At 47.1% G+C, this 24,083-nt stretch overlaps 1 protein-coding gene across 1 annotated transcript; it reads left to right on the forward strand.

The window, feature by feature from the left end:
* Positions 1-235: 235 nt before the first annotated feature.
* On the forward strand, positions 236-21,744 carry POU2AF1 (POU class 2 homeobox associating factor 1; the record flags this gene model as incomplete). The annotated part of the gene is given in 6 exon segments (XM_082844216.1): positions 236-249; positions 251-411; positions 17,715-17,845; positions 18,353-18,395; positions 18,480-18,745; positions 21,430-21,744. Coding segments are annotated over 6 exon segments (930 nt in total).
* Positions 21,745-24,083: the final 2,339 nt, after the last annotated feature.

The raw sequence follows: 24,083 nt of genomic DNA on the forward strand, positions 1-24,083 counted from the left end.
GGAGTTCACACTCACGCACACTTGCCCATGCCCCGCGCACCCTGGCACCCCGTGGGGTTGCGTCCCGCGGCCCACGGCCTCCTGGGCCGGCTGGTTGTGCAGATCCAGCCGGCTGGCCGCGAGCATGGCGCATGGAGGGGTGGGCTGCCGGTGGACCCGTGAGCGCGCGCAGGGGGGTGACGGGCGCCCCGCTGGAGAAGAGGGGCGGCGGCGGCGCCCGGGGTGGGAGGATGTGATGACGCTGTGCCCCCGCCGCGGGAACTCAGGCCTTTAAAAGCCGAGGAAACAGCCTTGAGCAGGCGGTGGCTCCACTGGAGGCAAGCACACCCGGGTCTCACATTAAAGAAGCCAAACTGTCTGCTTCAAAGAGAAAAGGCAACATCCTGTCGCAGGCCATGCTCTGGCAAAAACGTAAGTGGTTTGGCTGTGGCTGTCGGAGCCGAGTCAGTGAGGGAGGGCCTGGGCTTCGCCAGGCATCCGGGAGCCGGGGAGGTGCGGGGTGCGGGCGGGGGGTGGGGACCGGCAGTGGGGTCCCGGTCCCCAGCCAGGGGAGCAGGAGGGGCGAGGTAGGCAAGATGGAGCGGGGTGGAGAAACCAACCTGTCAGAGGTGATGCTGATTTTCCAGGCTGGAGGGGAACGAACTAGTGTTCCAAGGTGGGACAGCTCATCCTGTCTCCTCTGCCTGCATGAATCACTGTGGTGAAGAAAGGGCAGCTGATGATTCACAAAACACAATTTAGGGGGGAAAGCGTGGAGCTCTTTACCAGAGTGTCTTTACTTTTATAAACAGCTACTCTACCCTGTGGTTCAGTTCCGTGGGCCTGTTTCTCTCGGAGTTACTGAGCTTTCTGACAAAGGCACGATGTGTCTCTGTGACTGCATCGGGACGATGTGGAAACTTGGCTTGTCAAGCCTGTCCTCACCTGCTTTGCTGTCTTTCTCCTGTCATTCTTCTTCCCCTCTTGTGGCAAGGCTCGTGTGTCCCCGCGCAATGGGGCGCGGGTTTACCTCTAACCTTAATGTTTATCCCTGGAGTTGGATGGAACATCTGTGAACTTTATTTTCCATATGTGGGACTGAACAGAGACTCGTGTTATTAATAATTGAAATCACACAGAGATTATCAACAACATTCCTTTCTCAGAAAAACAAAGTCAACTCAATGGCCTCATGAGAGTTGAACCTTCCTGGGGCTCAGTTCTGTACTTCCTCAAGAAAGAAGTAGTACCAAAAAATTTCTCTTTTTAAAGGTGCTTAGGTCTTTAAAATGCCCTTTAATGAATTCAGGTACACCCTACCTCAAGCAAACTTAATATAAGAGAAACTAGATTTACAGAGAAAGATACATTAGGGAGTGTTTATTTATTTTACAAAAGATATTCTAATGGAGACCTTACAGTTCTGAAAATATACCATCATTGATTAAGTCATAACTTACAGTCACTTATCAGCAGTTCATTGTTTCCTTTATTTCTTGTGTAAATTCTTTGCAACTGAGCTTGTTAATGTGTAATGTGAAGGAATGATTTCAAAATTTCTCAGATTGTGAAGTCTCATCATTGTTCGATGTTGGCAAGATGCAGTTTTTTTCTTCAATGAAAGAAGTGACTTCTAATTTGCATTTGAGAGTTATGGAATCCTTCCAAGGTAACTAGGGATATTCTAGTATGGGTGGTGGCCACCGCTCCCAGGAGCGGGATAGAGCAAGATCCTCCCCTGCGGGGGCAAAGGCAGCCGGCCCTGTGGGAGTGCATTAATGGTGGTAGGTGGGCATTAATGTCCCTACTGGGAGCTGTTGAGTGTCCATATGCCCGGACCCCGACACTTAGAGCCCGATCTGTGGATTTTATGTAAGCCCCTGGAGGGACTTCTGCCTTTATTCCTACCTACGCAGAGAAAGTCACTTTCTTCTTTTTTTAATCCTCAGGTTTCTTATATGTAAAATGGGGTAAAAATGATACCCATTCCACAGAGATACCCTTAGTAAGATGAGATGCCACCGAGATGATGTTGATTGCTCTGGTTCTGCTTCTGTGCCTGAGATATGGGTTGCTTCCTTGCCCTCATGAGCTGCCATATTTCCCCCTCTTTGTTACACACTGCATTTTTTCTTCTTTAGCTCCACCTAAGAGATTAACAATTGTTTTTTAAAGGGGATGCTAGAGGCACGTTTCCTGCTCACTCTCTGGAGGTCAGTCAGGTGCAGCAAAACTCCATCCTCAGGGAGGCCACGTTGTAAATTCATCAGTGGAAAAACTGGGGTGAACGATTCTACCTGTTCAGATGCACATAATCAAAATTCTTTTTAATTGCTCTTTGGCATCTTAAAGGAAATTAGGAAAGGCCCTGGGTACTGGGCCCATCCCCTTACCCTAAGTGAGGCCCTGTCTAAGGCACTGAGGGCACGTGGGTGACTAAACCCTGTGGGAAAACCACTAAAAACAGGGCAGCATTGTCAGCCCACTTAGAATCACCTGATGGAAGGCCAGAATTTGAAATCAGGCACCAAGAGCGCTGAAAAGGCACTTTCTTTTTTCAGAAAACACCCTTGAGGCCTGAGCTGAAATGACTGTACTATGGGGTTCTGGAAAGGGTTAAGAAAACATTCACTTTGTAGATGTTGCCTCCTCCCTACCTGGCCCGTGACCCCTGTTTGTGGACTAAATGTGAACATGGGCTTTGGTTCAGATCAGCTCAGAACTGGGAGCACACAGAGGTAGAAATCTTCAAGTCACAACCATGAATTGGAGATTTGCTTGACTGGCCAGTTGGACAAAGAAGTCATGCTCCCTGCAGATCCACCCACTGCCACCACCCCTCCCCGCCCCGCTGCGGTTCTGCACTTGGTCCAGCAGGTGCCGCGTAGATGTGAAGAACGGACATCCACCCCAGCAAGAAGCCCTTGTTAAGGCCAACTAGTAACGGTGCCGTAGAAATAGCAGGCACGATGGAGTGAGACAGGTCTGGGTTTGAAAGTTGGCTCTGCAGCTTAATTATTTAACCTTTTCGCATTCTTACAAATCTGGAAAATGGGGGTTCTAATGCCTGCCTTACAAGGTTTTTGTCAGAACTAAAGTAGAGAATGGGGAAAGTGTCATCATGTCTCCTGAGAATTAATGACAGTGATAAGAGAGCACCTTCCCTCCTGGGACACCTTTTGTGGGCCCATCTCGAGTGATTAGGGCTATGCCAAATCCTTTCTAATCATTTCCCACACTTTGATTAGCATAGTTAAAAAGGCACATCAAAATATTTTTGAACGATAGGACCTTACATACAGTTTTCCAAGGGTCTAAATCAGAGGTCTGCCAACTATGGCCTGAGTGCCAAATCAGTCCCACCGCCTGTTTTCATAAATAAAAATTGATTGGGACATGGCCATGTCTATTCATTTACATATTGTCTAGGGCTGCTTCTGCTACAATGGAAGAGTTGAGTAGGTGCCACAGAGACCATATGGCCTGCAAACAATATTACTATCTGGCCTTTTACAGACAAGGTTTGCCAACCTCTGGTTTAAGATGATTTGGGTAGTACTTAGGATGTTTATTTCCCTAAGTCACTGGGTATCATGGACTTGCACAATGCCAGTACCAATGGGAGACAAAGCTTGCAGTCAACTGATTACATGATTTGCACGATGCCGAAATTTGACTTGGTTGACTTCTTCCTTAAAAGCAGTGGAACTGTGTATAATAAACTCAACACCACTTGTTAGAAAATGAATGAATTGAACAACTGCTTTTTATTGTTATTTATGTTAGAGAAAGATCTACATGAGAACAGAAGGCCTGCTTGACTGATTTTCTTTGAATTGACTTGTTTGTCTTGATGCCCCATAGACTTGGTCTTGGTGTTTCTTTGCTGTAGTGCTCAAGGAGGCATCTTAAGAACAGGAAATACTTATCAAATTATTATGGCATGAATGTTTACTCTCAGACAACTTGAACGGAGCAGAGATTCACCAAATAGATAAATTAAGGTCTCAAAATTCTCATTGACATAGAACTCTATACTTTCTCCAAGCTTCCACTAAATAGCCAACTTTTTGAGGACAGTTAAAAGTTCAGTTAAAGATAAGAAAAACTTGTAATATACATATAATTTTTGGAACTCTATCTCCTGCATAAATTCAGATGAACTTATAATAAGAAGTAATTTCGGTCTGTGGACTGCTTCTAATATTTCTAGTCTGTGTTATAACCTTTGCTTACTTAATAAGCCTAATGAACACCTTTACTTCTTACTAAGTTTATCTATTGATGCAGTGGTTCTTGTTGATTAGGACAATTAGGATGCAAAAGATATTCAGGAATTTACGTGCACAGGAGGAGGTGAAATAAGTGACACACATCTACTAAGCTCACAGATTAATCGGTAAAAGAGCTGATGAGTTTCAAGGTGGACACTTTACTTCTTCTCCCTATATTAACTAAATGAAAAACCAACCGTGTCCCCCTTTACAGCCCAAAAGTTTATGAGTCAGAGGTTTTGAAAGCTCTCTTCTGATTCAAAGCTGCAAATCTGTTCTGTTGTGAGGAACAAAAAAGGACCAGGGCTGTCCACACTTATTAGCTAAATATCTGGACATTTAATTCACTTAGAAGTGCTGTAAATTTTTGCTTTTAAACCTTCTCATTACAAAGTAAAGATATTAGGTTTCTGTCCTTCTAACTTCTTTCTAAAGTGGCTCGTTTCCCACTAAATGAAGATGTCCACCAATTTCTCACTTTGAGCCAAAGAAACCAAGGTTGGCTAATTGGTTATGATCATTAACATATTTTTCAGCTTTATGAAATACTCAGTAACATTGTGGCTTTCTCATTTTTGTAGAGAAACTGCTTGATAGAGTGGGGCTGCCTGGGATGGAGAGGCTTCCTCTGAAACCCTCTTGTCCTGCTTGTGTGATGCTAAGACAAAGCATTACTCTTGCAGGGAGGAAACATAGATTCTACTTTCCAGACTCTGGGTAGTTAGATGTGGGGCCTCAGGCAAGCCACCTAACCACTGTGGGTCTCAAGTGCTCCAGCTGTAAAATGGGACTTCTGTTTTCCTGGCTGAGGACAAGGAGCCTGGACTTGACTGAAATCCTTTTCCACCTCGAGTTGCTGAGTCTTCATGAGTGCTTATAAAAAATAAATACATATTTTCAAATGCATCCCAGGTGATTCTAATGGGCAGTAGAGCTGAGAACTGTTGACCTGGAGGCTGAAATTGATGGCTTATAATATACTTTTGGACATTGCACCACTATGAGCAGAACATGTTCAATCCTTTTCATAGGGATACATTTCAGTTGAGTGCTTCCCTGGTGCCATGCAGTATACCAGATGTTCTGCTGGATCAGTGTGGATTGCATTTGGTGGTTATTGAAGAGACCAGAAAATACATGGATTTAAATAAATAAGACAGTGGTATAGTTTTTCTCACACAAAAAAGTCCATAGTAGTCTGCAGGGGCTGTATGGAGGCTCTAAGTGCCAACAGTGTCTCAGGCTACGTCTGGCTTTCTGGTCTGAGGTCCTTAGCATGTGGCCTTTGTCCTCAAGTTTGCTTCATAGTTGCACTGTAGCTCCAACCATCACATCTGTGTTTCAGACAATGAAGAAGAAGAAAAGGGAAAGGCAAAAAAATCATGCTTCTCTATCATGGCATCTCCCCACCAACACACAACTTCTGCTGACATCGAATGGCCACTCCCATCTGCAAGGGAGAATAGTGTAATTGTTTAGCTGGGCACATTGCCAACCTTCCAAATGTCGGGGTTGACAGTAAGGAAGGAGAGGGCAGATGCTGGGTGTGGGAACCGCCAGTCTTTGCCACACTTTGAATGTAGTATCTCATTTAATCCTCATAAAAATTCCATGAGGTAGATTCTGTTTTAAGCTCTATTTCATAGATGAGAAAACTGAAGCTTAAAGATGAGGTTAGTAACTCACCCTGAATGCTGTCTTGCTAAGCTGTCCTGTCTCTCTACCATGGTGCCCGTCTCACTCACAGGGCTTAGGAGGATGCTCTTGGTAGAAGCACAGGCCTTCCATGTTAGATAAAGGACCAGTGACAAAATGAAGTGCACCAGCTGGCAGATGTCTGTTCATACTTTGGAAACATTTTTGATGCATGTGTTTCAGCTTGCTTATTGAAGGAAATGAAGTTTTTGCTTTCCTGCTATACCTCCTTCACTGGACTCTTTGCAGATACTTTAGCTGAAATGGAGGGTTCAAAGGGGAGGGAAGGACCTAGAATTGCCCCCAAATAACATAGCCTGCCTGTTTTCTTGGGAGCCCTGTGTGGCAGCCTGTGCTGGAAGCCAAGGCTTCTCGGCACTTCCTTCATTCTGAACTGTCTAGAGTTTGGAAGACTCAGGCTCTCCCTTCACGTGTGTGTGTGTGTGTGTGTGTGTGTGTGTGTGTGTGTGTGTGTAAGTGAGGTGTGGAAAGCAAGGTAGAGGGGATTATTTTGAATTAGAGAGTGACAGCTCTTTCTTTCTCTCCCTTCAGCGGTTTAAAGCTCAGCCTCTGGGGCAGGCAGATCTGAGTTTGAATCCTAGATTTATGCCTCAGTGGTTGTATGAAGCTGGCTTTACCTCACTTTGCTGCCATTTCCTTGTATGTACAAGGGGGAATGCAGTTCTTCATAGGGTTGTGGTAAGTGTTTACTACTGTGCTAGGCATTATGTCAACACTCAATAGCTATTAGTTACTATTATTATGTTCCTATTCTTACTCACTCTACCTCTGAGGACAAAGTTTATGCAGCTAAGCCTAGATTACAATTTGTATGACCTCTGAGTTCTGCCTTTCTTGTGAAATAGCAGGATGCATATTTCCAGTCTTGTAACTCATGGTGGGGTTAGTGATCAGGGCTTACATGGATGGTTAAGCTGGCCATACTGTGACCAAACTTGGAACTTGGACCACAATTTCCTACCAGCCTCATAAGGTGGGATGGTGCATGGCTTGTATTGACTGGCAAACTTGTGTTTGTTTTTTAAATTCACAAGATAGGACTTGAGGTGTTGTAATCTAGCTTGAAGTATGCAAGAAATAGAACAAATGATACTGAAAACTGAAACAACAATGTGCTGCCTCCTTTTCTCAGTAATGGTTTCATTAGTATCACTTTCTGGGAAGAGCAGGTAGCCAAAGAATTACAAACCAGAGTCATACTCAGACCAGGTGTTGGGACCAAAAAGGATTTGACCACACTTAAGAAAGATGAATTACTTTTTAATTCTCTAGAAAGAATCATAAATTTAATTGGAAGAGGAGTACAAAGATTGCTATAACCTTCCAGGACTGAGAAATGCTGGGAAGACAGAAAAGAAAGGAAAAAGGGAGACCAGAGAGTTGAAGATAGAAACAAGTTTTAATGCTGGATGAAAGCAGCACCGATTTAGGAAAGAAAAGGTATAGAAGGAAAATCAACCATCCATTTATCATCCCATGCAAGCATGCATCCATCCAATAATGGAATTATTTCCAGCTAGGGAAATCAACGAATGAAGTAAATCCCTTCAGCAGGAAGGAGAGGAAAATGGAATCAGAGAAGGTGTCATGGAGCATATATATGGCTTCAGATGTGGATCCTCAAGAATAAATGGTAATCAGCCTTCTTGCTTAGATTCTGGGGAAGGAAGAGCATCTTAGGATGTAAAATATTATCATTGGGAAGAAAATCCAACTCTATCTATCTCGGCTGGTGTCTAAAACATTTTTGTCACCACCCCCTTTATTCAAACCAAATCTACTGCAGACCTCTGATACAAAAGTAAAAATGGAGTACTTTTGGGAGGCTCTTGGAGCTCTGATTGCTCATTCACCCCCAGACTCCCCCGCTTCCTTCCCTTTCTTGGCAAAAAATTCCCTTTATAGGCATCTTTACTCTATTCCAGAGTTTTTGATTACAGCCTGACAATCCTGACCTGGACCAGTCCTCTGCTCCTTAGCAAGAACTCTGATACCTGGTCACACATCCTTGGTTTAAATACTTCCAGGGTAAGGACCTCACTCCTAGAGAAAAGTGAGTCACTGTGAAGCATGTTGTATTCGTTTCCATGAAGCTTTGAGACTGTGAAAGTCGTGTTTTCAGTCTACATAGGTATCTTGTGAATACAGAAGGAGGTACATTCCTCAAAGATTGACCTAGTGACGTCTTTCCCAGGCTTGCTGTTCTAACTTCTTCAGTGTCCTTCACAAGAGATTTCCCCCACATCATAAGGCCATTGTTTAGTAAACCCGAGACTTAACAAAAAAGCTCCTTTTGACTGGTAGTTACATCTCACATCATGAATCAATTATTAGGGCTGCCTTCACTTACGTAGGCTGTACCCAGGCCACCATGAGCCTTGAGTCTTGGGCAGTTGGGTCTGACCCCAAATATATAGCTGATGCTGGGTCTGAAGAGTCCTTCCTCCAAGGAAGTGTTCCCTACCTGAGGGTCTCAGGAAAATTTTATTTATTTTATAAGAGTCTTTGGTCTTGGAAATCCTAAACTAGATATTGCTTAAATCAAGGAACAAACAACTGAATGTCCTCAGTTCCTAACCACAGGTTTTTCCTGTTCTAGATCATACTGGCAATTAGATTTAGACTTTGTATCTCAGTCTAAAGAGGGTAGATGTATCTGCCTCCTCTGCTCCATCTCCTCATTCTGGTGCTGCCTTTCCATAGAATTTGGGTGGGAGCCCTGGGTTGGTTCACTCCCTGATGTGGTCTTGTGCTCTCAGTGTAGGTCCCTTCTTCCCCCATTTTGATCCCTGTTGCTCTAGGTAAAGCTGAGGCAATACCCAATATGTCAGCCAGAAGCCTGTCTTGCTCTATAGCTGGTAAAACTTCCCTCTCTGACCACTGAAGAGCCCTCCCTCATCCACTGCCATGTTTGCATCCCGTATGTGATATGTGCTTCTAGGTTTCTAGTCCCTTGAAGATGTATCCATGACTATGGCCTCAGTCATGGCTGCGTCCCTGTCCTTTTGGAGATATATACAGGTTCCTTGAGGGGCTACATCTTACTCTGTCTGCCACTCAAAAATCTCCAAGGTACTCCTTCCTAGAGTTGTCCTTTAAAAAGTCAGATCTGCCACAAACCTAATCCTCTGGTGGCTTTGGAAGAAAACAGTCCTTCTGCTCAGCTCATGGTATCTTTACGACAGGTCAGTGCCAGGATTTTGATGTCTCCTCTCCAGGCTTGCTCTGTTTGCATGTGAGGTCTTTGACCAGTGTCTCTGCAGCATCATTGGCCTCCCTGTCTCCTAAACAGGGCCATCCTGCTGCTGGGGACGTAGGCCCAAGTACCTGAGGGATGACTTCCAGGAATACAAGGAAGGCAGACAGGCTTTGCTGGAGGAAGAAGGCCCTGGGTATATTGAGGATAGAGACATTCAGTATCAGGATGCAGCAGGATGAGGGCAAGTTAGGGTCACTGTACCAAGGCTACTTCTCTGATGAGTGATAGACCACAGATTTTTGGCTGAGAACAAGGAGAAACAGCCATCTCTTGAAAACCTATTACATGCTAGGTGTTTGGTTAATTTCATACAATCCTCATGATAACCCCATGAGATGGAGATCATTATTCTCATTTAACAAATGGAGAAACTGAGGCACACACAAGTTAAATTATTTGCCAAGGGTCACATAGTGATAAGCTCTGTAGTAGGCTTTCCAAACTAGATCTGCTTCGGTTCCAAACAATGCCACACCACTTTTCAATGCCAAGGATTTTAGGGTTGCATTAGATGCTTCTTCCCTTCCTAATTAAAATAAATGCACCATTAGAAGGAGGTGGTCTCTGACTTCACTGAGAGTAATTGTAGCCTGACTCAAAAGCCCCTGCAATTATGAATCTCAGAAAGTTAGATCTGAGACAGCCCAGAACTTCTGAAGCCAGCTGCTTTCCATCTTGGAATCTGAATTCCTAGGACTGGTCTTCCCCTAGTGAGCTAATCAGCCAAGATAGGATAAGTGAAACGTCTTTGGGGTTTATCCAGGGTCTCTAGGCTGAGGAAGGGTCCTGAACATCTGGGGCTCCTTTGTTACGTCTTGGGCAAGGCTTCCATTCACGGTGTGGGCTGAGCCTGACCCCAGAGCCATCTCCTTGCACTGGAGACAGAACAGTCGAGTCTCATGCACTCTTCTCTTTATACAGCCCCAGGAGGCTGGGGCCCCTGGCTGGCTGCTCATTCAAGCCCAACTGAATCAAGTGAGGCTTGGACTTGACATGCTACAGAAAGGCTTTCCCACCCAATTTACACTAGATTGTAGTTTCCTTTTTTTAATGTAGGCCAACAAAGAAATCCCATATACACGTAAATTTAGGTTTTTATTAAAAACCTAATTAGGTTATTATTATTCAATCAAATAATAATTATTATTATAACAATGCAATTGCGAGGCAGATGCAGCTCTGTCACCATTTGTAATTCTAGGTTTGCTTGTGCAATTATTTGATTAAATCTATATTCCCTACTAGACTAGACAGTAAGCTCCATGATGGCAGGGGCATGGTTTCCTCCGCTCTGTTCACAGAATGCACTGCCAGGGGTCTCCTACTGTTGACCCCACCCTGGGACATGGTATCTGAGACGGGAGCTCTTTCTGCTCTGGTGACCCCAGTTTCTGTAAAAGGCGGGCAGATGCAGCTGGTTTCTCAGGTGGACCTATCCGCTGTCATTTCAGTCGAAAAATACCAAAAATAAAACTTTGCGGGGAATTGTGTGGGTCTCTCAGTTCTCGCCACTCCTCATGTGAGCAGACTGCTGGTAAGCTTCTCATGGACTTCTCTCTCCCTCCTCGGCTGGGAGACGCCCTCTCTTGCGGGAATTGGCAGCCAAGGGAGATTGGATCAGGGTGGTACGAGCCCAGACCCCCAGCGTGGAGGGAAGAGGGTTAGAACTGAGCAGGGGACCATTCAGTGGCCCACCTCCAGTGTCCCCCAGAGAAATAAATGGGATTTGCAGGGGCAGAGAGGAAGCAGGATTTGAGGCAGAAGCGGACTGCACTTGGAATCAGAGGTCCTGGGTTTAGTTGATGACCCTGCTGTTTACAAGCACAGTCCTCAGGCAAATCACTTAAAATCTCTGAGCATCACTTTCCTCATCAGTGAAAAGGAGGGTGAGAAGAAGACCTCCCCTGCCTATTTCAGAAGTTGTGGTGAGTCTTCATGTGAAATCATTTGTGTCAAATTCTCTGTGAGCCACAGAACATCTTGCAAAGGTGAGTGTGGTGATTTCTGAGTTCCTGGGAGTTAAGATCATGACCAGGAATCACACAGACCTCTGGCAGCCATGCATTCAACATACCTGCGTCTCCACAGAAAAGAGGTCTCACACTGACACTGTCTCTGGGAGTAGGGAGCAGTATCCAGAGGCTTCCGTGCTCCTCTTGTTCTGTGGGAGGGTTGGAGGGAGGATGGATGTGTGGTTTGAGGGGTGCTGAGGGCTCTGGGGGAGGGACGCCTTAGCAGCAGTGCCTGTGAGGGAAAAGTCTGAAGGCTCTGCCACTAGAGGCCTTGTGGCTGAGTCTACCCAAGGTCATGGGGTGGGACATCCAAAACTTTTGGCCTGGCCAGGTCTGGGGAAGTCCTAAGTGACTGTGGCCCTCGTTTAGCTTTCCCAGCGACCTGCCTATGGTTGATCAGTGAGCTCTGTGTGGGCTGATGGGGATATGCCTCTTAGAATGGGGACACAGGGAGGGGAATGCCTACTGTTCCCTTCCTTTCTGTGACCAGACCAGAGAACATGGGCTCAACCGCCATCTTTGAGATCTCCTGATGGAGACATCCTACTCTACACATGAAGTTGTCAAGACTTACTCTTGATTGGCTGACCAGTAGCCTTCAAGCAACATCAAATCCTAATTCAGCTGAGGTTCCACTTTCCCATATCTTCTGTATACCTTTAAAGCCACCCTTTTTGTCCGTCTATATTTTTCTCCTCTTCCCTGTTATGCAGATTGCTAGAATACGTGAGTGACACTTCAATATTTCCTGGCTGCAGGGTCCTCCTCTGTTCAAACATTAGTGAATAGAAAACCCAAATTTACATGTAGATGGGATTTCTTTGTTGGTCTACATTAAAAAACGGTAAACTACAATCTAGTGTAAATTGGGTGGGAAAGCCTTTCTGTAGCATGTCAAGTCCAATCTTTGGCCAAAGCCCAAGTTCTTTCTTCCTGTTTGGAAAAAAATCAGCCATTGTCCATGAATGCAAAGAACAAATTTTAAGACTTTGACTCAGACCTTCACCAAGAACACTTGCAGTAGTGTTTCAATTAAGGATATGAATAATCCTTCAGCTGAAAGGAGCTAAACTTTCCTGGGAGCCCTCTTCTGTCTTAGGTCAAGAACACAAGCAAGCTTGTTTACATTAAAGTGAAAAGTGTCAGCAACTTTTGTGACTTTGTTTTCAGTTAGAAGCTAGGACAAGTTTGTTAGCCCTAGGCTTGAATTCCTATTGTTCAATTATTTGTTTTTGGTTTTGCCGTAAGTAACAAGAATATTATTGTATTTCTCCTTAGTGGGTCTTTTTTATTTTTTAAAATACTACTGAAGGTTCAGCAGCAAAAGTGAATCATATGTACTGTGGTTATTTGGACTGATCCATAATGTGTTATGTGTCCTTCTGGGCTAGGAAAGCTTTGTCTTTCAAAATGGCCTTGTGTGGCTGCATCCTCAAGTTTCAACTAGACAGTTGTAAATGGGAAGCGCTTTCAACGAGCTAGACTGTCAGGATGGGTGGGCTGGGTTCCTCTTCCTGGTTCCCTGATGATGGAAATGTAGGCTTCGCATGGATCCCACCTTAGATTCTAAACTTTAGAGCAGCAATCCTGACTGGTGTCCAACTCACTGCCTGGCCCTGGTGGCTCATGGGAAATCTGTAACAGGACAATGGCTGGGAGAAGAGTATTCTTTCAAGAATATATTGGCGGCTGTTCTAGGTGCCGCCTGCCTGAAGAGGGCTCTCTTAAAGCTGCCCTGAGGAGATGCCTGGGTGTTGGCTCCACTAGGACCTACCTGCTTAGCCTAGCTTTCTCACTGTGGTGTGAACACGGTTTGCATGGGGTCATTAAATAAACAAGTGCTGGCAGTTTTGCATATTTCCTTGGTGATGTTAATTATACCTTATCAAAGGACCGAGGGCCATGTTTATTTAAATCTGTAGAATCCTATGTTCCCAAAGCTTGGTGCAAAGCAAGCGCGGGACCCACATGCAGCCAGAGTGCTGTCTCAGGTGACCCTTGGGCTTGAATCTGTCATGGTCTGTGCTTTCCAGTGGAACAGCAGCTGCAGGACTCTTATTTTTGTGATGTGAAGCATGTCCGGGTATGCGGCAGGGGGAACTGAAATAGCCTCTGCTGACTTTTTATACCTTCAGATTTTTTCGTTGCTCATTTTGGAAAAGGGAAGCCCTCACTGGGGCCAAATTCATAGGTTTTTCTGTAAATGAGTGTTGTTTTTTCTCCCAAACAACATTGGTGACGGACTTGCCGTGGTGGAAAGGTAATATGGCTGAACTTCTCAGACTGAAAAAGGAGATTCCCAATGAGGGTCAAGAGGCTTGTGTTTAGGTGGAAAGATTTTTCTCAGTGCTGGACACTTGGATGCCCACAGGGGACTTAAAGGGCCTTCGAACCACAGGATAAATTGTGAGAAAGCTTCAGGCTTTGAAAGCGTGCTGCATGGAGCTGCAATTCGACCGGTGCTATGAAAATCTCTGGTCAACTCTACTTTGGGAAATTGGACTTTCATCTTTCTCTGCTTGTGTATTACTATTTCGATCTCCTGTTTTATTTTCCTTGGCTCTTCTTTTATTTAGTATTATTATTTGAAGAAATTATTTTAATAATCTTAAATTTTTCTTTTAAATATTTTAGTTTAGTTTTTTTTTATTCAGGGATCCAGAAGACCCAAGGCAAAGCAATCATGACTGCAGACAAGCTTCTTTTCCTTTTCCAAATTTGAATTTGTGGGCTCATTTCTCATGCTAGCAGCAGTAGGGAGTCCAGCGTTTACTGTGGAATTAGAAATGTTTATCGCTGCTTCACAAAGGTTGGTGTGAAAGGCACCAACTGCGTTTTCACCTTGCAAGTACACTTGGCCGTTGGGGTCCTGTGGAAATTGTCCTGAGGCTTCAGATTTTGATATTTCATGGGCACTTTGCAAAGACACTGTCAGAAGTGCCCTCACTCTTGCCTACTCACCTGGCAGCAGTCACAGGATTCCTTGGGACTCCTGGGTGGGCAGTCGGGAGGTCCTTGGGAGCTGTAGGAGTTTCATGACTGCAGTAGGAAGAGGTGGGGACTTTGAAACTGTTCTCCATATGGTGGTTGTGCCAGGGCACACCTGTTGACACTGTGGGTTCCAAGGGAGTCCAGACATCAGAGGGTGATGACCTCTGCTCACAGCACCTCCCCAAGCCCTCTTTGTTCGTTGATTCAAAAACAACAGGAGGCAGGAAGCTCTCACTTGCCAAGAAGCTGGAAGTGCCCAGCTGTCCCCTTTGCAGCCAAGTGGTCCATGTGTCCACTTCCCAGGGGGGAGTGGGATTGGAAGTCCTCTGGGCCCTTCCCCAGAAGTGTACATGCAAATCAGAGGGGCATGAGCCGTATACCTGCCTTTGATCTGGTCTGAGATGTGTGCATGTGTGATGGGGCCTTTCTTGTCCCCCAACTGAGTTAAGAGTGTGATCACCATGCTCAGACCCCCAAATAACCCTGTCCCTTGAGTTTCTCCCAAATGCACAAGGCCTCAGGCTGCACTTTATGCCTAAGAATAGCTGGAAACCCAACCGGAGACAAGTGTAGGTTGAGTGATACGGGTGTGAACAAAAGCTGGTGTAGTTGTGGGTGACCCTGAGAATGAGTGAACAGAGTGCAGGAGGGCAGGGGCCCTTGTTCTCTGCCATGTCAGGCCGTACCTGGGGTCTCTGGTCACCCCTGGGCATCACCCATCATAAGGGGAAGTGGCAAATGAACTTGTGGAGGAGTGAAGCAGCCAGAAGGAAGGTTAGAGGGATTCAAAACATGTTGTTAAGAAATAGCTGAAGGAATGGAATGTTCGCTCAGACTCTACAGGGGACGTGGGGGTCTGTCTTCAGATGCTGGGAAGGGATACTACTACTAATACTAATGATGATATTAGCTCACATCTTTTCAGTGCTTCCTCAGTGTAAGCTCTATTCTAAGCATTTACATGTAATTCTCAAATTATCCTACCAGGTATATACCACTATGATCCTCACTCTGTAGATGAGAAAGCTGTAAATGGATTATGAATTGTGAGTTTCATTAGAAGGTAATGCCAGGAAAAATGGTGCTTGTCACCATGAGGCAGGTCCAGTAGGAGGAAGAGCTTTCTGACATTTGCACTCTCCAGAGGAAGGTAAACATGGGTGGAGGAAGGGGAAGGAAAATAACGTGTGTTGAACATCGACCGCCTGCCGGACATGGCTTTGGGAGCTTCCCGTGTGTTATTTCAGTTAATCCTCACAAGAACCGTGTGAGACAGGAACTATTATCCCTATTTTACAGATGAGAAAACTGAGGCTTAGAGATGTAAAATAAATCAACTGAGACCTTTCCACCAGAAACTGACACCCCAGGTATCTTGAGCTCTTAAGTCCATTGTCACTGTTGTTTAAACAAAGATGATGGTGCACAGGTGGCCCCAGGGTGCAGGTACCAGTCTGGCTCTCTCTGCTGTACACTCCTGCTTCAGCCTGAATTTCACAAGTTCTAACTGTTTTATTGCTTGCCTGTCCCACTAGACTGCAAGATGCGTGTGGGCAGTGGCCACATCTATCTTGCTTAGTGCTGTATACCTAGTGCCCATCGATATTTGAAAGAATGAATGAATACCCGTAGAGATCCCTTGTTATGACAGGGCAAGTTAGAAAGAGGATGTTTAATCTCCTCTTGGGATGTTAGAGGGAGATCAGGGATGCATTAGCAGTGGTCCTACTCCCAGCAGAGCTTCAGAATCACCTGAGGGATTTTTATAAATATAGATTCGTAAGTCCACATCAGACCCCTGGAATCAGACACTCCAGGAGCAGGGCCTGGGTATCTGTATTTTGCATCACTCCCTGGTCGCTCCTGCTACTTGGCCAGGTTAGGAAGCCCCCATAAATGCATCTGAGTCTGGGGTTCTCTGACTCTCACGTGTTTCTGGGGCTCTTGGACAATGCTTCTCTCTTCCCCCTTCTTCTCTGCCTGGGCTTGCAGGCCAGGCTATGTGTGCGCCTGGAGCATGGTTGGAGGTCTGGTGCTGGTCAGGCTTGGGGTCTTATCAGGTGGGTATTTACTGAGCAAAGTTTAGTTAGGGCAGCACTGCGGATCCGGCTTTAATAGATACCCAGGCTTCCGGGCTTTTGATTCAGAGCCCAGGTCCCTGGGCCCTTATCAGTGGATGATAATGGACTCCCATGTGAGTCGTAAGGCCCAGTGCTACTTGCCTTTCTTGGCTGACCCAGGCCTGCCCTCCAAGGGCCCAAGGCCTCCGGCTGTGGGCCGTCTGGGAGGGTAGATTGTCACTGCCCAGCCATGGCTGCTTTGGACTTCTTCTCCTGCCAGGGAGAGCCCTGTGTTCCAGCTCATGGTGCTTTGGTTTCCTGGCATTGATGGCAAAGGCAGATGGAACCCTCTCTCGGAGGCAAGGCTGGATACTCTCTGGCCCCAGGGCACATGGATCACCATTGGGTATTTGTCCTGGGAGACACAGAGAACCTGGGAAGCATTCACTGCAGCCCATTCTAAAGTTCCAGGAGAGGTGAAGGGAAGATGAACGGCAGCACATTTTGAATAATCATCCAACCAATTAATCAACAAATAACTTACTGAGCTTATTATGGACATGCTACTTGGGATGATATAGAGAAATAAGGTAGAATATTTCACCTTGAGAAGTTTATAACCTAGCTAGGGGCATAAGAAATTTACCCCAAAAAGGATGACTAATTATTACATAACAGACTACAAATTTATTGAATGCTTACTCTGTACCTGATTTTATACTTAGCATGTATTATGCTTCCCATTTGCTATGTCAGTGACTCCTTACGACACTCCTTTGATAAGAAACTGCAGGTTAAGAGGCACAGAGAGGTTTAGTAACTCGCCCAGGATCACACAGCTAGAAAGTGGCAGGGGCAGGTTTTGAGGCATCTGACTCAGAGTCCCGCTCTTATGCCACCCTCTGCTGCCCCCTGTGATGAATACTAACCTGTCTGGAAGTGTTGAAGAGATTGTAGGATGAAGCAAGTTCTGTGGGCTCTGTGGTCAGCTAGGAGGCTTGCAGTAGTAGTCTTGGGTCAGGAAGAATCCAGAGGTCAAGAAAAGTGAGAGGGAATCCTCACCACAGGGAACTGCAAGTAGAGAAGAGGAGGGGAGACCTTCAAGGGGGGTGGAGAGGAGTCTAGGTGGACCTTCTGGCTGGAGTCAGGCTTTCCATAGTGGTTAGTGTACAAAGAAGTTGGGAAAATGGGTTGAGGTCACCCGGTGGTGCTCGGGCCTTAATCCTCTGGGTGCAGGAGAGCCGTAGAAGTGTTGGGGCAGGAGTAGTGATAATACTGGGAGGAATACCCTAGGAAGTCTCGTGTGGTCCTGCACGTTCAGGCACAACTTTGGTGAGCAGGCAGACCCTCGAGGAGAGGGGGCACATTGGGGTGGGGCCTGTCTGAGAAGGGAGACCGAGTACCAGTGATGCTTTCTTCACAGCCACAGCTCCAGAGCAAGCCCCGGCCCCACCCCGGCCGTACCAGGGCGTGCGGGTGAAGGAGCCAGTGAAGGAGCTGCTGCGGAGGAAACGTGGCCACGCCAGCAGCGGGCCGCCGGTGGCACCGACCGCGGTGAGGGGGCCGCTGTGGCCAGAGTGTGTGTGTGTGTGTGTGTGTGTGTGTGTGTGTGTGTGTAGGGGGCTGGGGGAGGTCAGGTGGCGGTGTATGTCTTGCTCCACGGGCTACTCCTAGAGGGCACGGAGGCTGCACCTTGCCCTGGTGTGGCTGCCAGAGAATGGGCCCAGGTAGAAGTGCCTTGAAGTGGGATGAGGAATGTGGGGCGGCTGGCTTGGTCCACTGAACAGCAAGTGTCTCACATGTCCTGGTGTGAGTTGAGGGCTCCCCCTGGGACGTTGATGAAGCCAGTTCCCTCAGTGCACAGCCTTCTTGCTAAACGGGAACACCAATCCCTCGAAAGTATAGGTGGTGATGGTTGGGACATGAGGCTTAGTTCTAACAAGGGAGGTTCTTGCGCCCCACCCGATACCCTCCTGCCCTGGGGCCCTCTGGGCGAGCTCCCTGCAGAGGGCCAGCGGGAGGTGGCTGAACCCTGATCCCGGTCTCCCTTCTCCCCTCTAGGTGGTGCTGCCCCATCAGCCCCTGGCGACCTACACCACAGTAGGTAAGAGCTCCCCACAGCCCTGGCCTCCTCCCGGACCCGCATCTGGGAGACACCTGCAGCTCTGTAACTTCCTCCTTCCCACAGGTCCTTCCTGCCTTGACATGGAGGTCTCTGCTTCCACAGTGACGGAGGAGGGGGCCCTGTGTGCCGGCTGGCTCTCCCAGCCCGCCCCGGCCACCCTCCAGCCCCTGGCCCCATGGGCACCCTATACGGAGTATGTGTCCCATGAGGCTGTCAGCTGCCCCTACTCAGCTGACATGTATGTGCAGCCCGTGTGCCCCAGCTACACGGTTGTGGGACCCTCCTCGGTGCTGACCTACGCCTCCCAGCCGCTCATCACCAATGTCACGGTACGTCACACAAAGGCCTTTCTATACCCACCCATGCTGAGGGCACCCTTTTAGAACCAGGGCTGACTTCCAGAACCCTGACCTTCCTTGCTGTTGATTCCCAGGATAATCCCATCATCTAAGCCCACCCCATCCTCCAGGGAGGCCTACTTTCATTCCCAATGACTTCAAATATCTTTCATAGAAAAGGCTTATGGCCTCCTTTGCCATGCTTTGTGGTCCTCGGGGTTGGCACATCCTCCTGCCTCTCTGTCCTAAGTCTCCCCTGCTGCCCCATAGGCAGTGAGTCTCGGTGATGAGTCTAAATTTTTATTGAATGGTGATACTTGTGTGGGGTCTCTTGCCAGAGCCAGCCTCTCCTTCCTACTCAGATTATTTAGGGGGTGATCGTTCACCCAATAATGGGATTTACTAGAACATTTTTAGGCTGATCAACAGGTGACACAATTTTTCAGAAAACTGTACTTTTGATGGAGTCAAACCCACCTGCAGGGTAATTTTTTGAGTTCCACCTCTAGTGTCAGATTGCCTGGGTTCAAATCTCTGCCCCTTCACTCACTAGCTATGTGATCCTGAGCTTGGTGACTTAATGCTCTGAGTCTCAGTGTCCTCATCTGTAAAATGGGTTGATGTCAGGATCAATGACAGGATGCACGTAGAGGGCTTAGAACGCTTCCTGGGCTCAGTATAGCTCCTAGCATACAGAAAGCACCCGATAGATGCTAGTTATTATGATCGTTGCCCAGTTGGCCAACAACACTAACCAAGGGCCGTCTTCAGGTGCCAGATAGGAAAGGAAGTGCTTGCTCCCCCAGGAATGGAGGAAGGAAGAGAAACAGTTTTATGTGAATGATGCCTGTTTGACCAAAGGAATGGGAATTCTCCAAGTGTTCAGAGGAGAAAAGACCTGTGGTTACAGCTACATCCAGCTCCAGTCCAAGGAAAGCTGTGGGAGGTAGAACAGGGGCCTCATGAGCCGCTGCAGAACCACCCTTGATGATGGAACTTGCTTTAGTTCCCCAAGTCCTCTCTGTTTACCTCAAGGTCCGGTGTCACCCTGATGCTCCTGCCCCTCAAGCACCGTCCAGGCACAGGCTGCAGGAGCCCTCCCACTCCATGCCCACCTGGCTACTCAGCAAACCAGTTGTGGGGCCTGAATGATGGTGGATGGGAAGGAGTTAATTCCGCACCTCTCCCAGGCAGCTCATTTCCATATCAGAGGCCTGGGGTGAGAGGGTGGGGAGTGGTAGACACAATGGTTTCCCAACCATTTCAGGACCGAGCATTCCTTTCATTATTTATCCTTTCATCAATCTCACCTCTTGCTTTGAAAGGTTCTGTGTAACAAACAAACTATATTTATTAAGAAATAATTTATTTGTTTCGCCATTTTGTAAATTAACTCATCAAAGCTGGTGAGAGCTGCCAATCAGTACTCCAGATCGGTGGGAGATAAGACCTGTTATGATGACAGTTTGATGTAATTCTATCCCTGAGCCAAGAAACCTGCAGTCGCAGTTGACCTGCGCAGGTTTATGACTCAAAACTGTAGGATATCTGTTTGGATTTTTGAAATACTAGAAATAACAAGGCTTTGCTGGGAGGCTGGAAGTCCTCTGAGACCCTTTCCAGCTCTATCATTCTATAGAAAAACATCCTAAAGCCTTGCTACTCAAACTGTGGTCCCTGGACTAGCTGCACTGGTGTCAGCTGGGATCCAATTAGACATGCAGTATTCAGGCCTGACCAGACCTCCTGTACCAGAATCTGCATTGCAACATGGTCCCAGGATATTAAAATAAGCTCTTCCCTAAGTGACTCCAATAGTTTGCTCCCAAGACACAGTGGCAACTGGAGGAACTATGACAGAGAAGGGAGTGTGGTAGGGGGAGGTTTTGGCCTCTCACACACACATCTTTCCATGCAAAGACCTTCCTCCCCCACCTGCTTCCTCAGCAGTGGAAGATAGTAAGAATCCAGACCCTGGCTTTGCAGGCTTGAACTGGGATTCGTAGGGTGGCTGCTGTGCAGGTGAAAGATGTTGTTTACAGAGGACCTGGGAGAACGGCCCTGACCTTTGGAGGTCCCTGGGTTGGCCACAGAGGGCCCAGCTAAGAGGCAGCGGAGGGTGAGGTAGTGGGAGGCTAGTGGAGCTGAGTCCAAGGGGTCCTTAAAATGCCAAAGCTGCTGTGTGGAGCCTGGACAGTCTCTGTGTCTGGGCACAGCAGTGGCCGCTTTGGGATATAGCTGCTATGCCGTGTGATGGGCTTGTTGTTTAACATGCTGTGTTTTCATTGATTTTAAGATGCACACCTCCCCCCTCCTCACACATATTTTAATATCTCTGAAATTGGGATGCATTTTATATTCAGTGAAATCTGGAAAAGTATCTCTAATTCACTCAGCTCTATGATGTCAGTCCTCTGTGTAATCTATTTACAGACGCTTCAGATGGGGAAGTAGCATGAGCAAGGACATATAGCTAGTGAGTGACAGGGTAAGGGATGAGGAAGTTTGTCTGGCTTCTCCCTTGGGGAAGACCTTGAGCAGGGAGAGACGGAGACCTCTGGAGTGAGACGGCAGGAAAGGGCTGAGGTGAGGGAAACAGAGATCCCCGTGGGGACCAGGGTGGGCAGTGGATATACCCCAGGGCTGCTAACCAACCAATGTCTCCCCCATCACAGACGAGAACTGCTGCCACACCCACAGTGGGACCCCAGCTGGAGGGCCCAGAGCACCAGGCACCTCTCACCTATTTCCCGTGGCCTCAGCCCCTGTCCACGCTGCCCACCTCCACCCTACAGTACCAGCCTCCAGCCCCAGCCCTGCCGGGGCCCCAGTTTGTCCAGCTCCCTATCTCTATCCCGGAGCCAGTCCTTCAGGACGTGGAAGACCCCAGGAGAGCCATCAGTTCCCTGACCATCGACAAGCTGCTTTTGGAGGAAGAGGATAGCGATACCTATGCGCTCAACCACACGCTTTCCGTGGAAGGCTTTTAGGGCTGGCTCCCACCCGAGCATCCTGTCCCCTGAAACTGGGATTTGAAAACAAGCCTGGGATTGAGCCTCAGGTTCATATCTGTTTGGAGTTTCATAATTACAAACTACAGTTTCTACCCCAAACTAGAATTGTAAACCAGACTTCCTTCCTCCCTCCCTCCCTCCCTTCCTCCCTTCCTCCCTTCCTCTCTCTCTTACTCTCCCTTTCTTATTTCTTTTTCCATTTCTGTTTCCTTTTGGGAGGGAATTATAGGGATTTTAAAGATAATATTTGATGCCAAGTGTTGCCTAATCTGTGGCCCAGGGTTTTCATTTCTGCCACGTTTCCTTCCTGAAGAAGGCCCCTCTCTCCAATGCCCACTGCTTCGTGGGAGCAGCAGCCCTACTGAGCAGTCTTCAGGCAGTGATGCCCTGTGCTCTGTCATTTTGAGATGGATGGGGTGCCCTGTGAGAAGACCAGCCCTGCCAGCATCTCCAAGGGCAGAACCAATGCCAGAGGCCTTGAGCTGTCCGTTCCCACAGTTGCTCCTTTGTTTGCTGTTCTCAGCTTTGGCCAGATTTACAGTCTTGACAGCAGGGTCTCAAGACCTGGGGCTCAGCGAGGTGGTGGGTGGAGGGTCAGGAGGGTGGTGGAAAGGGAACATCAGAGTGTGTAGGGGCCGGGTCAGAGGGACAAAGGAGGGTTGGGGGCATGGAGTGTGGATGTGGGGGGAGGGGCGAGCAGGAGGGCTGAGGAATGGTTTTCTTTAGATTACTTGGTGATTAAGAAGGGGAATAAATTTAAGAAAATATGGCTTTAATAGGTGGTTTTGCTGCTCTCCTTGAGGATGCTTGCAAGGAGAGCTGAGCTTTGGTCAACAGGATGATGGGATATGTCTGACTGTATCTTTCCATGTCCAGACCCTCTTTGGGGCTATGTGCAGGCCGAGACCCACTGAGGCCCAGGGATGACAGACCTGGTTGAGTGTGGCCACATGTGCTTCTTTAGGGTCTTAAGCCTCCATGGACCATGCTTATGTGAAGCCAGGACCGCCTCCCCAAGCACCATCTTTCCTGCGGGTTCTAGAGCCTCAGCCAGAAGGACCATTAGGTTTCATTTCAGTTTTTATTTTTTTGCTGGAGAAACATCAGATCTGCAGGGGCCTGAGCACAGCTGTCACCAGGGGTGCACAGCTCCTGACAGAGGCCATGTCCTTCGGGAACTAGCACATCTGTCTGCTAAGGACACCATTGTCACTATTAGGCAGATGCATTAGTTGGAGGACTCCGCATAGAAGTAATGGACTTTTCTGGGAAGTGACCCTTTCTTTGATATATATATATATATATATATATATCGCCATTTTAAATAAAGACTTTGGAGAAAAATTGCCTTTTTTGGATTTTTCTGCTTTGGGTTTATTTTGACCCAAATTTCTGGTATCTGCCTAAAATCCCCAAACAGATATCCTGAATTGTTTTTATTTAGACAATTTTTAGATTTAAAAGGTTAAGATATCATTTTAGATAACAAATTTCTATCTTTGTTGGCAGTGATGTGAGTAGGAAAGGGAGGGGGGGTCTCAGGCCTATTTGATCAAAAGCCCTGGCTTCCTATAAAAAACACTATGCAAGAATTTTCCGCTTACTGTTTGAGGGTTTGAGAAGATGCAGAAGCAATCTCCATAAGGGAGTTTAAGCTGAAAAAACAAGCAAAGAAATAAAGTACTTGACATATTTGCTAAGATTTAAATGGTGTTTTCTTTCTTCTTATCTTGAGGTCATGGAAATCTTGGTTGCAGCCATCCATCTAGGTTTCTTCCTGGGTTTTTCTGTTAAGATGGAAACATTTTCAATAAAGATTTGCTCAGACTTTTCTGTGCTGAAGTGTTTTATTTCTTATCAGATTAATCCCCTTAGCTTGCAGTCCCATGTCAGGCAGTGCCATTCTAGGAAGCAGCTTATACTAGTCTTGTTGATTTTGCAATGTGACTGGCTGCCAGGGAAGATAAAATCAGCCTCACTGTGCTTGCAGCCCAGTTATCCCAAGCAGGACATGTGAGGCCAGGAGGCTTGGTCTCCAGGAGAGTAGGGATCTGAGGAGAGGAAGAAAATCTTTGTAACCGTATTACTCTTCCTGTTATTCATGGTACATGAATACCTGCTCATGATGCTGGGGGTCCAGGGATAAATCAACCACTGGCATTTCCACAGCAGGTTCTTAGAGTGCACCAGTCAGAACCCAGGGCCGTGTACACGGTGCTGAGTGCTATGCGTAAAGGGAGCCATCTCTTAAGACCAGACATCACAATGAAATGGAAACTCAAGACGCCAGCAGCCTCCTCTAACACCAGTCCTTG

The sequence above is a fragment of the Leucopleurus acutus genome, assembly GCF_964270905.1.
Source record: "Leucopleurus acutus genome assembly, chromosome: 8".
In the NCBI taxonomy this organism is placed as follows: domain Eukaryota; kingdom Metazoa; phylum Chordata; class Mammalia; order Artiodactyla; family Delphinidae; genus Leucopleurus; species Leucopleurus acutus.